This window comes from Phyllobates terribilis, unplaced genomic scaffold (assembly GCF_046119375.1).
Source record: "Phyllobates terribilis strain yellow unplaced genomic scaffold, ASM4611937v1 Scaffold_11__3_contigs__length_659146591, whole genome shotgun sequence".
NCBI classification, from domain to species: domain Eukaryota; kingdom Metazoa; phylum Chordata; class Amphibia; order Anura; family Dendrobatidae; genus Phyllobates; species Phyllobates terribilis.
In genome coordinates, this window is record NW_027362771.1 from 254,381,400 (window position 1) to 254,395,973 (window position 14,574).

Genomic DNA, 14,574 nt, shown 5'->3' on the forward strand with positions numbered 1-14,574 from the left:
CTGCTCATGTCTTTGTCAGTGGGTAAACTTACAAAAACAGTTAGAGATCAAATAATTATTGCCTTCACTGTATGTAAAAGTATTTTGAGTTAGAGGGACTCTTTTCCTAACAGAACTTTGTTCCTATTCTTTTGCTCTAGGTATTAACACAAAATGTCCCAAAAATATTTAGAGGCACTTTAATTCATATAAATTTTCCCAACAGCCCAGCTTAGTTAAACTACTGAGTCATGAAGCGATCCATCAAAGTAAAATCATGACATTTTTTATTATTAATTAAAAGATAAACACATTAAAAAAATTGATATGCCCCCGGAACAAGCAGGCGGCAAAACGCGCGTCGGGGTGAGAGGATCTGGATTGAAGCTCCCTACTTTGTCACATAGAAAATCTTCACTTTCAGGTACCACTTGGGCTTATTGATGACACTTATTACATCCAGTTAGATACAGCTATCAGAGCTGTGGTGAATATTATGACATTCTTGTACAATGTTATAGTGAACAGAGGATTGTTTATGTATATATGCCCCCTATTGATACCCCTATTGAGGGCTTATATTTATAGAAAGTGGTGGCAATAATTATCTCCCTTCACATGCATTGTATATAATATCTTGCCTTTTGCATCTGCTGACAAGAGCATAGTTTTGCTAGAAATTTGTGCGATTATTTGGATAGTATATTGTATAAAGATCCTTTCACCTATAGTGTTTTGTACCTTCATATATTTATCCGAATATTTATTGTGTTCCACGTCCCCTGTTACGGCATTTTGCTTTTTTAATTTGTTTATCTTTTAATTAATTAATAATAAAAAATTTAATGATTTTACTTTGATGGATCGCTTCATGACTCAGTAGTTTAATTAAGCTGGGTTGTTGGTAAAATTAGTTTGCTCTAGAACCTAGTGTTCTTGCTTGCGTTGGTAATACTGTGATTAGGACGGACCCTTTGTTATATTTTTTTTAGAATATGAGATGATATTGTTAGGAATAAAATACGTCAAAGTGGTTCGTCTTCTGTGTTTCTGCACAGATATGTCAAATAGTTGAAAGGGGAAGAAATTCAATTCATACGGATAATTTCTGTCCCCAGCAAGTTTAGAATGTTGCAGTGTGTTCATAACTTGTCAATGGATTCATGCTGCCCGAACCAGAAGAATCAAGATTGGATCTTTTATTGTAGATTACTATGTTTATTTCTGAAACTCTGAGGTGTTTCAGAGGAAACCTACATTAATTGGGGAGCGGTAACCAGATGATTGAGAAGACTAGTAACCAGGGTGGATCCCCTCTGTCTTTTACCCTGCTGACTCTGCTTTAAAGAAAGGTCCCCACTTGTGTGTGTGTATATATGTGACCTATGAATCCAGAAGAGCCAGGTGGAGAGAAGCTGGTGACTTGTATTCTCAGTTAAATTGTAGTTTATTTTTCAAATATGAGCTTGCGACTGCTTGTGACTATCATAGTAAGGCCACGGCCCCACTATCAGTATTTGGTCAGTATTCGGTCAGTATTTTTGCTCAGGAGTGGGAGACAAAACCAGGAGTGGGTGATAAATGCAGAATTTGTGACTTGTTTCTATTATACCTTTTCTCTGATTGTTCCTCACCTGGTTTTGGCTCCAACTCCTGAGAAAAAATACTGACCGAATACTGACCGAATACTGATAGAGGGGCTGTGGCCTTAGGGATAAATTGATACTATAACCAAATTCAGAACCGTGGTTCAAGGATTGAAAGGCCAGTTACCGTAACTTAAAAGGGAACTTGTCATATCCCCAAATTCTATTAACTTGCAGATATGGGGTTAATCGCAGGTTCATAACGTTCTAATGCTGTCCAGCCACCTCACTGAAAGCGCAGCTATCGAGAGAAAATGAATTTTATTCCTCCCAGGAGCTCCTAGTTTTCAGTGATCGAGGTGTGCCCGGAGTGGCTACCGTCACTGCTCACAACGTTGCGTGGCAGCTGTAAGCACACCCTGACACTTTGAATGACAGCTCACTCTACAGTTATAGGCGCTGCTAATTGTGTATTAAGCAAGGAGTGTAACTGCTCCGGGCAAGCCTCTACTGAAAGCTGCCGGCTCTTGGGAGAAATAAAGCTCACTTTCTCCTGATAGCAGCTCTTTCAGTAAGGCGGTCAGATAGCATTACAATGCTATTAACCTGCAGATTAACAATATGTCTGTAGGATAATAGTGGTGGGGTATGACAAGTTCCCTTTAACATTTTTAGAAGAAAAAATATGAAAAACTCTCCATGAAAAGTGGGTTAATTGACCAGCTAAAGAAACTTGTTGGATACAAAATAAAATGGCTTACTGAGGACAAATCATGCCCAACTTATCTTAATGGTTTCTTTGACAATGTCACAAAAGTGATGTATGAATGTGGTGCCATCGATATCTCATTTCAGTAAAGAAGTTGATACAGCTCCACATAAAGATATTATAGATAAGTTATGGAAAATTGAACTTTATCCCTGGATAGTTCAGTGCATTCACAGGTGACTAAAGGACTGATATCAGAGTGTTGTTGTTAATAATGTTCTGACGAGAGACTTTTTAGGCTATGCTCATATTGTGTATTTGGCACATGTGAGTGGCTCCATCTGAAGCCATGAAAATCGGGATTCGGACTGAACCCCCAACGCGGCCATTGACTTTAATGAGATAATAAAGTCACTTTGTGCTCTATCTGGCCTCTGTTTTGGCGTTGTCCACCTTTTTGAAGCACAAAAGTGGGGTTGACTACCGAGCACAAAGTGACTCAGTCTGCCTCATTAAAGTGAATTGGCCCCATTAAGGTTTCTGCTTGATTTCCATTTTTCACGGCTTCAGGTGGAAGCACTGGCTGAGGCACGGACGTGTGGCAAAAACGCAATATGAATGCAGCATTACAGGAAATGTGCCTCACGTTTCTCTTCTGGATCATGTTCTTAATATTTTTGCAAGTTGCATCGGATAAGGCTTGGTAGGTAAAATTTGCCTGTTTGATTATGAAAGAAAAGTATTCATTAAGGTTGATATTTCTGTATGCGCCTGTATCATGGAAAATGATTTAGCGTTTCCAGAAATGATCATAATGATGGCATCTGCAATTCAGTATTTCCAGGGGTAAAATTAAAGACTTGTGAAGAATCTCTGTTTGAGTATTGTATTGGCAGTTCTGTGTTAGGGAAACTGATTTAGAAAATGAATCAAAAGTGGGTCAAGGCATTTAGCAAATCATGTTAACCAGTAGAAAAAGATAACTTATGATCCCACTTTATAGAGATATCATATGTGGAATACTATGTACAGTTCTGGAGACCTCTCCTACATAACACATGCTGTTTGTCCTTCATAGTCGAAGATGACCATTACTTCAGGGTTTAGAGGAGTATCAGTGGCTTTGGGTCCGGAGGTGACAGATGAGGCCAATCCTGGCCCTGAATGGTCGTCCCCATACGTGACATAAGTAACTAGATGTGATCGGGACAGTAGATGCCGCTTGTGCCTTGCGCACAGCTCGCTTTCTTTTTTCCTGAGAGGTTCTCCTATCTTCTGCTGCACGTGATCCTGTCTCTCCAGGCTGAGCGGTCCAGGGCAAGCTTCTCCCATTTGTTGTTAACTCCAAGGTTTTTGAGAGACGTTTTAAGGCAGTCGTTTCTTCTGCCTCCCGGCGGCTCGCTTTCCCTGACACCGTTCTCCGTACAGCAGTTGTTTAGGCAATCTGCTGTCTAGCACCTGATGTGGAGAAGTCTGCAGAGACAGCTCAGGTGAAAGTGATTGAGCTGTTTAGCATGCCGGCTGTAGACCGTCCAGGTCTCGCTGGCATAAAGTGTGGTAAGGACCACCACGCGGTAAACCTTCAGCTTAGTGGTATGGCTGAGTTCCCTACATAGATAAAGTAGAATGGGTCCAAAGAGAGGCTAAAAAAATAGCAGAATGTTTCACGAATAAAACGTATTGGGAGCGAATTAAGGTTGAAATACCCTTTTTAAAATGGAATATGTGATAACTGTTAGACCTGTGGGTTTAAACGCTTGGATCACCACTGATTACTAGGCTTTGACAAAGGTGTTCTACCAAAACACGTAGCCACTGAAGCTGTGTACCCTGCGTATGTCTAATGGAATGTATGTAGTGCCTGATTGTTTCTCCTTTCTTGGCTAAAAAACTTGAACTTCGCCATGATGATATCCTGCAAAAAAAGCATCGACCTGACAATACATAATTGTTTACCACTCACCGATTGCTAGAACAGGGTACTTGTGTTGCCTGTTCTCTCTGCTTCTTCAGTGGCAAGTGAAACGGTGATCGGTAGGAGTTCAATATAGCTCTTGTAAACCAAGTTTTGGGCACCACATTTTAAAAAAGACATAGACAAACTGGAGCAAGTTCAGAGAAGAGCGACCAGAATGGTGACTGGTCTGCAAACCCTGTCCTATGAGGAACGGTTGCAGGATTTGGGAATGTTTAGCTTGCAAAAAAGAAGACTGAGAGGAGACTTAATAGCTGTCTACAAATATGTCAAGGGCTGTCACATTGTAGAAGGATCATCTTTATTCTCATTTGCACAAGGAAAGACTAGAAGCAATGGTATGAAACTAAATGGGAGGAGAGACAGATTAGATATTAGAAAAAACTTTTTGACAGGGTGATTAATGAGTGGAACAGGCTGCCACGAGAGGTGGTGAGTTCCCCTTCAATGGACGTCTTCAAACAGAGGCTGGACAGACATCTGTCTGAGATGATTTAGTGAATCCTGCTTTGAGCAGGGGGTTGGACCAGATGACCCAGGAGGTCCCCTCCAACTCTACCATTCTATGATTCTATGATAAGAAAGGAGGAAAAATCCAGCTCCACAATGGATAGGTGATAACATACAGTGGGCAAATTAAGTATTTGTTACACTGACTATTTTGCAAGTTTTCCCACTTAAAAAGAATGGAGAGATCTGTCATTTTTTTGTAGGTACACTTCACCTGTGAGAAACAGAATCTTAAAAAAAAATCCAGAAAATCACGTTGTATGATTTTTACATAATTAAATTGCATTTTATTGCATGAAATAGGTATTTGATCACCTACCAACCAGCAAGAATTCTGTCTCTCACAGATCTGTAAGTTTTTCTTTAAGAAGTCCTCCTATTCTGCACTCATTACCTGTATTAATTGCACCTGTTTAAACTCGTTACCTGTATAAAATACACCTAGAAAAAAAATAGAAAAACCTAAAGCTTGCTGTGACACTGGTATTGGCACCCTTTACATTAATTTAGTATGGAAACACATTTTGACTCGCCTGTGGTAAATCACAAAAGAGCGTCACCTGGGATTAATTGTCTGTGCCCATGTGACATGAATTAGCCCATAAATGATGACTTCAGTGTTTTAAAAAGCCACATGATAGGCCCTCTCCCTTTTTCACAATGCTGAAGACAAAGGAGCTGTCTGAGGACATCATAACTGCTGTTATTAGCAAACACCAGACTTCCAAAGGGTATAAGGCCATCTCCAAAGACCTTGGTATCCCAGTTCAGTTTCAACAGTGCAATGCTATTAAGAAGTTTGCCAAGCATGTAACTGTCAAGAACCTCCCTGGACTTGGGGGAAAGCGGAAAATTGACAAGAGATGTCTTCAAAGGTTTGTGCGAATGGTGGAAAAAAACACCATGTCAAACATCCAAAGCCCTGAATGCCAGCCTGGAACAGTCTGGGGTCATGGTTTCAACAAGTACCATACGGCGCACATTAAACCAAGCAGAGCTTTATGGGTGAAGGCCAAGTAAGAAACTATTGCTGAAGAAAAGACAGAAAGGAGCGACTGATCTTTGCCAAAGAGTATCTTGACAGACCACAATCCTTCTGGGAAAATGTTCTGTGGATAGATGAAACAAAAATAGAGCTTTTTGGCAATGCAAAGCAACAGTTTGTTTACAGATGGCGCAATGAAGCTCATAAGGAAAAGAACACCTTACCAACAGTAATCACAGTAATCATGAAATCAAGAGCATTATCAAGAGATTTTAGAGCGAAATGTCCTACCCAGTGTAAGAAAACTTTGGTTTGAGTCGAAGATCATGGGTCCTCCAGCAAGACAATGACACACAGCACACATCCAAAAGTACACAGGAATGGTTGAAAAATAAAAAGTGGACCATTTTAAAATGGCCAGCAACGAGTCCTGACCTCAATCCCATTGAAGATCTTTGGGGTGAGCTGAAATCTTCCATTGGGAAAAAGAACCCTGCAACATTCAAGAGCTTGAACAAACTGCAAAGGAAGAGTGGGAGAAAATTCCAACTGAGAAGTGCAAGAAGCTTATAGATGGCTACAAGAAACATTTGGAGGCTGTCAGCAATGCCAAAGGGTGTGCAACCAAGTATTAATTAGGGGTGCCTTTATTGGTGCACATGATGTTTATTCTGTTTTATTTTTGAACTTGGAAGTTGAACTTGGAAGTTGAAAAACAATGTTTTAATGTTGTTTTACTTCAGACTATTAATTAAAAAATCCTGAGGATATAACTTTGGTACATTTCCATTTATTTCTGAAAATACTGTCTATGAAAAAAATGAAGGGGTGCCAATAATGGTGAGCAGCACTGTGTGTTTGTGTGTTCATGTATATATGTATGTATGTACAGTACAGACCAAAAGTTTGGACACACTTTCTCATTTAAAGATTTTTCTGTATGTTCATGACTATGGAAATTGTACATTCACACTGAAGGCATCAAAACTATGAATTAACACATGTGGAATTATATACTTAACAAAAAAGTGTGAAACAACTGAAAATATGTCTTATATTCTAGGTTCTTCAAAGTAGCCACCTTTTGCTTTGATGGCTACTTTGCACACTCTCTTGGCATTCTCTTGATGGGCTTCAAGAGGTAGTCACCGGAAATGGTCTTCCAACAATCTTGAGGGAGTTCCCAGAGATGCTTAGCACTTGTTGGCCCTTTTGCCTTCACTCTGCGGTCCAGCTCACCCCAAACCATCTCGATTGGGTTCAGGTCTGGTGACTGTGGAGGCCAGGTCATCTGGCGTAGCACCCCATCACTCTCCCTCTTGCTCAAATAGCCCTTACACAGCCTGGAGGTGTGTTCGGGCTCATTGTCCTATTGAAAAATAAATGATGGTCCAACTAAACGCAAACCGGATGGAATAGCATGCCGCTGCAAGATGCTGTGGTAGCCATGCTGGTTCAGTATGCCTTCAATTTTGAATAAATCCCCAACAGTGTCACCAGCAAAGCACCCCCACACCATCACACCTCCTCCTCCATGCTTCACGGTGGGAACCAGGCATGTAGAGTCCATCCGTTCACCTTTTCTGCGTCGCACAAAGACACGGTGGTTGGAACCAAAGATCTCAAATTTGGACTCATCAGACCAAAGCACAGATTTCCACTGGTCTAATGTCCATTCCTTGTGTTCTTTAGCCCAAACAAGTCTCTTCTGCTTGTTGCCTGTCCTTAGCAGTGGTTTCCTAGCAGCTATTTTACCATGAAGGCCTGCTACACAAAGTCTACTCTTAACAGTTGTTGTAGATATGTGTCTGCTGCTAGAACTCTGTGTGGCATTGACCTGGTCTCTAATATGAGCTGCTGTTAACCTGCGATTTCTGAGGCTGGTGACTCTGATAAACTTATCCTCAGAAGCAGAGGTGACTCTTGGTCTTCCTTTCCTGGGGCGGTCCTCATGTGAGCCAGTTTCTTTGTCGCGCTTGATGGTTTTTGCAACTGCACTTGGGAACACATTCAAAGTTTTCCGAATTTTTCGCACTGACTGACCTTCATTTCTTAAAGTAATGATGGCCACTTGTTTTTCTTTACTTAGCTGCTTTTTTTCTTGCCATAATACAAATTATAACAGTCTATTCAGTAGGACTATCAGCTGTGTATCCACCAGACTTCTGCACAACACAACTGATGGTCCCAACCCCATTTATAAGGCAAGAAATCCCTCTTATTAAACCTGACAGGGCACGCCTGTGAAGTGAAAACCATTTCCGGTGACTACCTCTTGAAGCTCATCAAGAGAATGCCAAGAGTGTGCAAAGCAGTCATCAAAGCAAAAGGTGGCTACCTTGAAGAACCTAGAATATAAGACATATTTTCAGTTGTTTCACACTTTTTTGTTCAGTATATAATTCCACATGTGTTAATTCATAGTTTTGATGCTTTCAGTGTGAATGTACAGTTTTCATAGTCATGAAAATACAGAAAAATCTTTAAATGGGAAGGTGTGTCCAAACTTTTGGTCTGTACTGTAAATATATGTGTACTGTATATGTATGTATGTATATATATATATGTGTGTGTGTGTAGATAGATAGATAATGGGATTTGTGTAGAGTGTTTTTCATTTGAAACTTAACAAGGGAGACTAGTCCAAAATTAGTTGTGCAGAAGATCGGACGTGTTGTAATACAATATTATTTTACTGAAATTGTAGGTGCTTGCAACAAACAAGCTGATGTGGTAGAAGAGTCAAAAGTAAGCGAATTTACACTTGTCTTGCATAACATATTTGTTTCTTAAGGGACGCGTTGTATAAGGGCAGACTAGGTCAACCATGTGGCAAGGATTATAAGCTTATTTGTAGATTTCTGGTTTTGTAACATTTATGTTTAATGTGTTTACAAGTTTTCCACCTTCATTTCAGGATTTTTGTGATAGTACAATCCTTTGTCTTGCATTTGTGACTGTCCCTGATGATAGAGAACATTGGATCTTGGCGGGGACACAGTCTGGTGACATTCTGGCTGCACATGCAGAAGATCTAAAGAGAAAACATCGTCTTCAGAAACTGTCTGACTCTATTACATGTTTCTTGTTTTCTTGTCCAATACGACAAAGGTATGATTTTAAGCATTCATCATTATTATTGCTTTTATTTGTACCCTCCGAATTATAAAGTGCTGTAGAATACTACTCTGTAGGAATTTTGAGTTGCAAATTGAGCAATTTGACTGCTTTATTAATCTAGATTATAAATTAAATTGATATAAATGTATTGTATTTGTAACCTTTTTATTTATTTAATTTTAGTCAGAAGAAATATTTTCTCCTGGTTGGAACAGCTAATGGCCATATTGCAGTTTTTGAAGCTGCTTCAATAAAGGTTAGTAATTGGGATTTAAGATAATCTGTTTTCTTAGAGGCATGTCTTTCAGCAAAAAACTACTTCTTCACGTGAACATCAAATTGTAACATAATTGTTGACCAGTAATGCACACATTTCTACACTTTCTTTCCGTTACTCAGTGTAAATTATTATTGGAACTGTCTGCACTGCCTGCTAATGTGTAGGCAGAACAGCTATCGCTATTCTTGTTGTGAATTCAGATGACCCTCCCAGAGATTTTTTTTACCTGTTCTAGCTCATAGTTCTTTTCTAAGAATTTATATACTGTTGTTAACAACCATTCAGGGTTTTTAACTTCTTACTCTAAACCTTTGATTTCACCAGGCTAGACTTTTAATTTTATAATACTTAATTGGCTGCAATGGTGCAGTCATGTTGTGGATTCATGCTGCCCATGGTTTAGGCAGCATGAATCAACTCACAGATTTCTTTAAAAAAAAATGAAAAGAATGGCCAACAAATATATATGGGCTGGCAGGAAGCCCAGAGATAAAGCAGATTTGTCATCAGATTTCACAAGATAAACCAAGTACATTAATAAACAGATCTCTGATTAGACTAATTGCCTCTTCATAGAGAAAGGGGACTTGAACTCTAGTGCCACCTATTGGAAGTAGCAATCCTAAAAGTCACTATCGACCCTTTAACGAGCCTTGCTAAATGAATTAGGATAAAAGCCAGAACCAGAATCTCAATCTTCAAATTCTCAGGAGAGCATTACATGTCATTCTTCACAAGGAGAAACGTTACCCCTTAGATCTGATTAGACTGGCTAAATAATCCTTGACAGTTTTCCTCTTGAAATTACATTCTGCATTTTATGACTGTAACCCTAGCTGCACTCACAAAATGCTCATCTTTATCAGGATCAGGATAAGGCTGGGGTCACAAGTGAATAAAAAAATCGTTCCTATTCTCATCCAGGAGAGTGGGATGATTTTTTCTTACTTGTCATCCATGTGCTGTCCATATGCAAACCGTTTTTTTTTTTTACTCAGCAGCTATTAATCTTTTACAGGACCATTTCCAGTTTTCTATGCTGCAGAATTGTAATGTATCCATAAAAATCAGATTTCGTACTGATGGTCTGTATGGCATGTGATTTTTTTTTTTCTCGCACCAATCCGATTTCGGAGTGAAATCACAGCATGCTGGAATTTATTTTCCTCACGTCAAATACAGCTGAGAAAAAAATCCGCAGTTCTGCACTGCCCCATTGAATAACATTGGTCTGAGTGCAATACCTTTTTCTCCAATAACCCCCCACGACAGCACCAAAGGAGGATGTCACCCCACCCTAATAGGGACAGGAAACACAAAGAGGTTAAATAGCCCCCCTATTGGGATGAAGAGGTCATCCAGGGTGCTCTGTGCCGGCGGCAGAGACCCAGCATACCTTTTAAGCCGAGCAGCTGGGACCGAGCGGTGTTCTCCTCCTCCCCTTATGCTGCTCCCGTCTCCTCTGGACTCGGGACCCCCATCCCCACCGAGTCCGCGCCTGCGGGTAAGGTCCGGTGGGTGTCGGACTGAAGGCCTCCTCGAGCTCTCCAGCCCAGCTCCTCCCCCCCTCTCAGATGGCCTCCGGCGTTCTCCATAGCGGGAGAGACGCGCGCCAGAGCCCGGAAGTGATGCGGACCGCTGATAACGTCACTTCCGGTCTGCGTTCCACCCTGGAACGCCGTTACCTAAAAATGGCCGGAAAGTGACGGGGGACGCCGAAACAGGGTCCCTTAGGTTACTTCCGGTCCGTTTAGGACAGTGGGGGCCTCTGAAAATGGAAATAATAAAAAGCAAAAAAAAAAAGACCCTGCAGGTGATCGCAGGTGTTCCTGCTTCACCAATTGGACCAAGGGAGAGGAGCCGTCCCACCCCCCTCCCCAGGAATGAGAGAAAGTGCTGTGTCCAGTCGCCTATTTAAGAGCCCTGGACAGAAGACATCTAAGGTAGGACCTAATCCGTTTTGTATATTTACACACTGGATGGTCAGAAATCTATCTTCTCCATGTCTGCGGAGCCCAGCGCTATTCCAGCCCCAGTAAGTCTGGCACTGGGGGTCCTTTCCTAGGTGCAGGTTAGAATTGGTATGTTATTTACCCTTCTCCCTCTTTTTTAGGGGGACAAGGATCCTGCACCAGGGAATAAGTCTAGCCAGAAGTGTGATATATGCGCAAAAAAACTATCTTCTTCAAACAAAAAATATTTATGCCAGAAATGTACGGAGAAGATTATTAGGGAAGAGCAGCCATCCCTCATAGATGAAATCAAGGGGATAGTCCGTCAGGAAGTTTAATCTTCATTGGCCTCCTTTTCCCGATCCACTTCTGACTCGCCTCCAAAGGCTAAGAAGAGGAAGATTTCCCTGGAAGAAAGAAGAGACTCGGACTCCCAGGACGAAATATCCCTTCCAGAAGACATCATAGAGGAAGGTGAACTCAGTCCAGCAGAGGAGGGTCTGGAAAATAAGAAATATTATTTCTCAACGGAATTTATGGAAGACCTCCTCACAGAAGAACAATGGAGGTGGAAGAAAAGAAGCCCACTAGATCAGTCCAGGAAGAGATGTTTGGTGGTCTCCATTCAAAGAAAAATATAGTGTTCCCGATACATAAAAACATTCAGGATTTAATCCTGGACGAATGGAAAGATCCTGAAAGACGACTGAATACACCAGCAGAATTGAAAGACAGGTTTCCGGTAGATGAAGAAACCTCAAAATGTTGGACCGAGATACCTAAGGTCGATATTCAAGTGGCAAGAGTCGCTAAAAAACAATATTGCCATTCGAGGATTCGTTGCAACTGAAGAATCCTCTGGACCGCAAGATGGACAGCCTTCTCAGGAAATCCTGGGAGACATCAGCAGCCCTTCTGAACACTAATGTAGTCTCCACGTGTGTTGCACGATCCATGTCGAGATGGCTCATCCAACTTGAAGAGCATCTGGCTATGGGCACATCCAGAGAAGAGATACAAGCTTCCCTACCCTTGCTGCAGAAGGCCACTGACTTTCTGGCAAATGCCTCAGCGGAATCTGTGACAGTAACCGCCAGGGCAGCAGTCCTATCAAACTCCACAAGGCGAGCACTATGGCTGAAATCATCGAACGGTGATGTGGCCTCCAAAATAAAACTCTGTTCCATTCCCTTCAGGGGAGAATATATGTTTGGCCAGGCCCTTGACGACCTCCTGGAGAAGGCGGCTGATAAGAAGTCCTTGCCAGAACCCAGACACTACAAGAAGACCCCCTTTTGCCCCCCTCGGGAGCAGAATCCCCAGTACAAGGGGAAAGGGAAGTCTGGTCGGTGGAGCTACCCCAAAGGAGGGAAAGATAGGAATATTTTTTTCCAAAAAGGACAGCAACAACAGAAGCGGTGACGCCAGAGCAGTGGGGGGACGAATCATGAAATACCATCCCTAATGGCAAAAGATCTGCTCCAGTCAATGGGTCTTGAAGGTAATTCAAGAAGGGGTGAAGATCGAATTCTCCTCATATTCTCCAAGAAAAGTGAGGATAACTCGTCTAACCTGCTCAAGCTTAAAAACTGCACTGATGTCCGGCCTAAAAGACCTACTATCCTTGGGGGCTATTTCACCGGTCCCAAAAACAGAAAGACACACAGGCCACTATTCACACCTGTAGACCAAACGGCACTTACAGAATAATAATAAATCTGAAACCCTTAAACCAATACATCATCTACCGAAGATTCAAAATGGAGTCCATCAGATCAGCAGTTCCCTTGATAGGACAAGGATATGTGATGGCAACCATCGACTTACAGGATGCATACTATCACGTCCCTATACATCCAACATACCGAAAATTTCTAAGGTTTGCGGTGGTTCAAGAGGATCAAACGTTACATTTTCAATTCAACGTATTGCCGTTCGGGATATCCTCAGCACCAAGAATATTTACCAAGATAATGTCAGAGGTAGTGGCTTCTATCAGAAAAGAGAAAATATGCATCATTCCCTACCTCGATGACTTCTTACTAGTAGGTCCCTCGGTGGAATCACTCCAGAAAGATCTGCAAAGAGCAATCCAAATCCTGACCACCCTAGGGGTGGTTGATAAATCATCAAAAGTCAGACCTGGTCCCTGCCACAGAAAAAACGTTCCTGGGTGTTCTACTAGACTCCGCCAGACAAACCTTCTTCCTACCAAAGGACAAACAGATACTTTTGAGATCCAAGATTTTGAATCTGAAGACCCTGAACATGGTGTCCCTAAGATTTGCCATGTCAGCCCTCAGCTCCATGACAGCCTGCATTCAATCCGTAGCCTGGGCTCAGGCTCACACCAGGGTATTGCAAACCCATATTCTTGCACAGTGGGACGGATCCCCAGACTCCCTAAACAGGAAGATCATGATCCCTCATTATGTGAAGACATCCCTGTCATGGTGGCTCAGCCCAAGAAACCTAAGAACAGGGGTTCCATGGCCTCAGTTCCCTCTGATAACGGGGAAGACGGGATGGGGAGCCGTCATCGCTCAAACCCCCTTCCAAGGGGTCTGGACAGAAGAGACCAGCAGGAGATCCTCCAACTTCCGCAAGTTAAATGCAGTGGAGGAGGCACTCAAAATATCGGCTCCAATCATTACGGGCAAACACGTAAAAGTCTATTCAGACAACATGACTACCGTAGCTCACCTGTCCCATCAAGGGAGTACAAGGTACGAGAATCTAAAAAGTATCTCAGCTAGAATATTCTTCTGGGCAGAAGGACATCTTCGTTCCTTATCAGGTCTGCACATAAAAGGCTCAGACAACATCCAGGTCGATTTTCTGAGCAGAAGGAATATCCATCCGGGGGAATGGGAGCTGGACTTAGACATTTTCCACATGCTGACCAGACAATGGGGTCGTCCGGAGGTGGACCTCTTTGCAAGACGCCAGAACACCAAGGCCGAAAAATACTTCTCCCTAGATCCAAACGATGTATGCCTGGGGATAGATGCATTTGCTCACCCGTGGCGTTTCCATCTGGCTTACACTTTTCCCCCATTTCCATTGCTACCCAAGACCTTACAGAAAGTAAGGACCGAGGAGGTAAAGATAATCTTGATAGCCCCACTTTGGCCCAAAAGATGCTGGTTCTGTGCACTAAACAGTCTAATCATAGAAGGACCCCTCATTCTGCCAGCAATCAAAAACCTACTCCATCCAGATCCAGAGAACCTCCATCTAGCGGCCTGGCTTCTGAGTTCACAATCCTGAAGGCCAAGGGACTCTCAGACCGAATAATTCATACCCTACAAAAAAGTAGGAAACAAATCACAAACTCCATATACAGCAAGATATGGAAGACCTTCCTAACATGGTATAAACCAAATATACCAGATCTTCGGCATCCTGACATGACCCAGATCTTGGATTTTCTACAAGAGGGGCTGGAGAAGGGCCTTAGACCCAGCACCCTCAAGGT

At 42.1% G+C, this 14,574-nt stretch overlaps 1 protein-coding gene across 6 annotated transcripts in view; it reads left to right on the top strand.

Annotated features, from left to right (window-relative positions):
* LRRK2 (leucine rich repeat kinase 2) overlaps positions 1-14,574 on the top strand; it is a 167,171-nt gene that overhangs the window by 124,185 nt on the left and 28,412 nt on the right. For all 6 annotated transcript variants that reach the window (XM_073652174.1, XM_073652175.1, XM_073652172.1 and 3 more), the window contains 2 exons: positions 8,662-8,855; positions 9,048-9,120. In XM_073652174.1, coding sequence (XP_073508275.1) covers positions 8,662-8,855; positions 9,048-9,120 — 267 coding nt within the window. The remainder of the gene's footprint in view (positions 1-8,661; positions 8,856-9,047; positions 9,121-14,574) is intronic.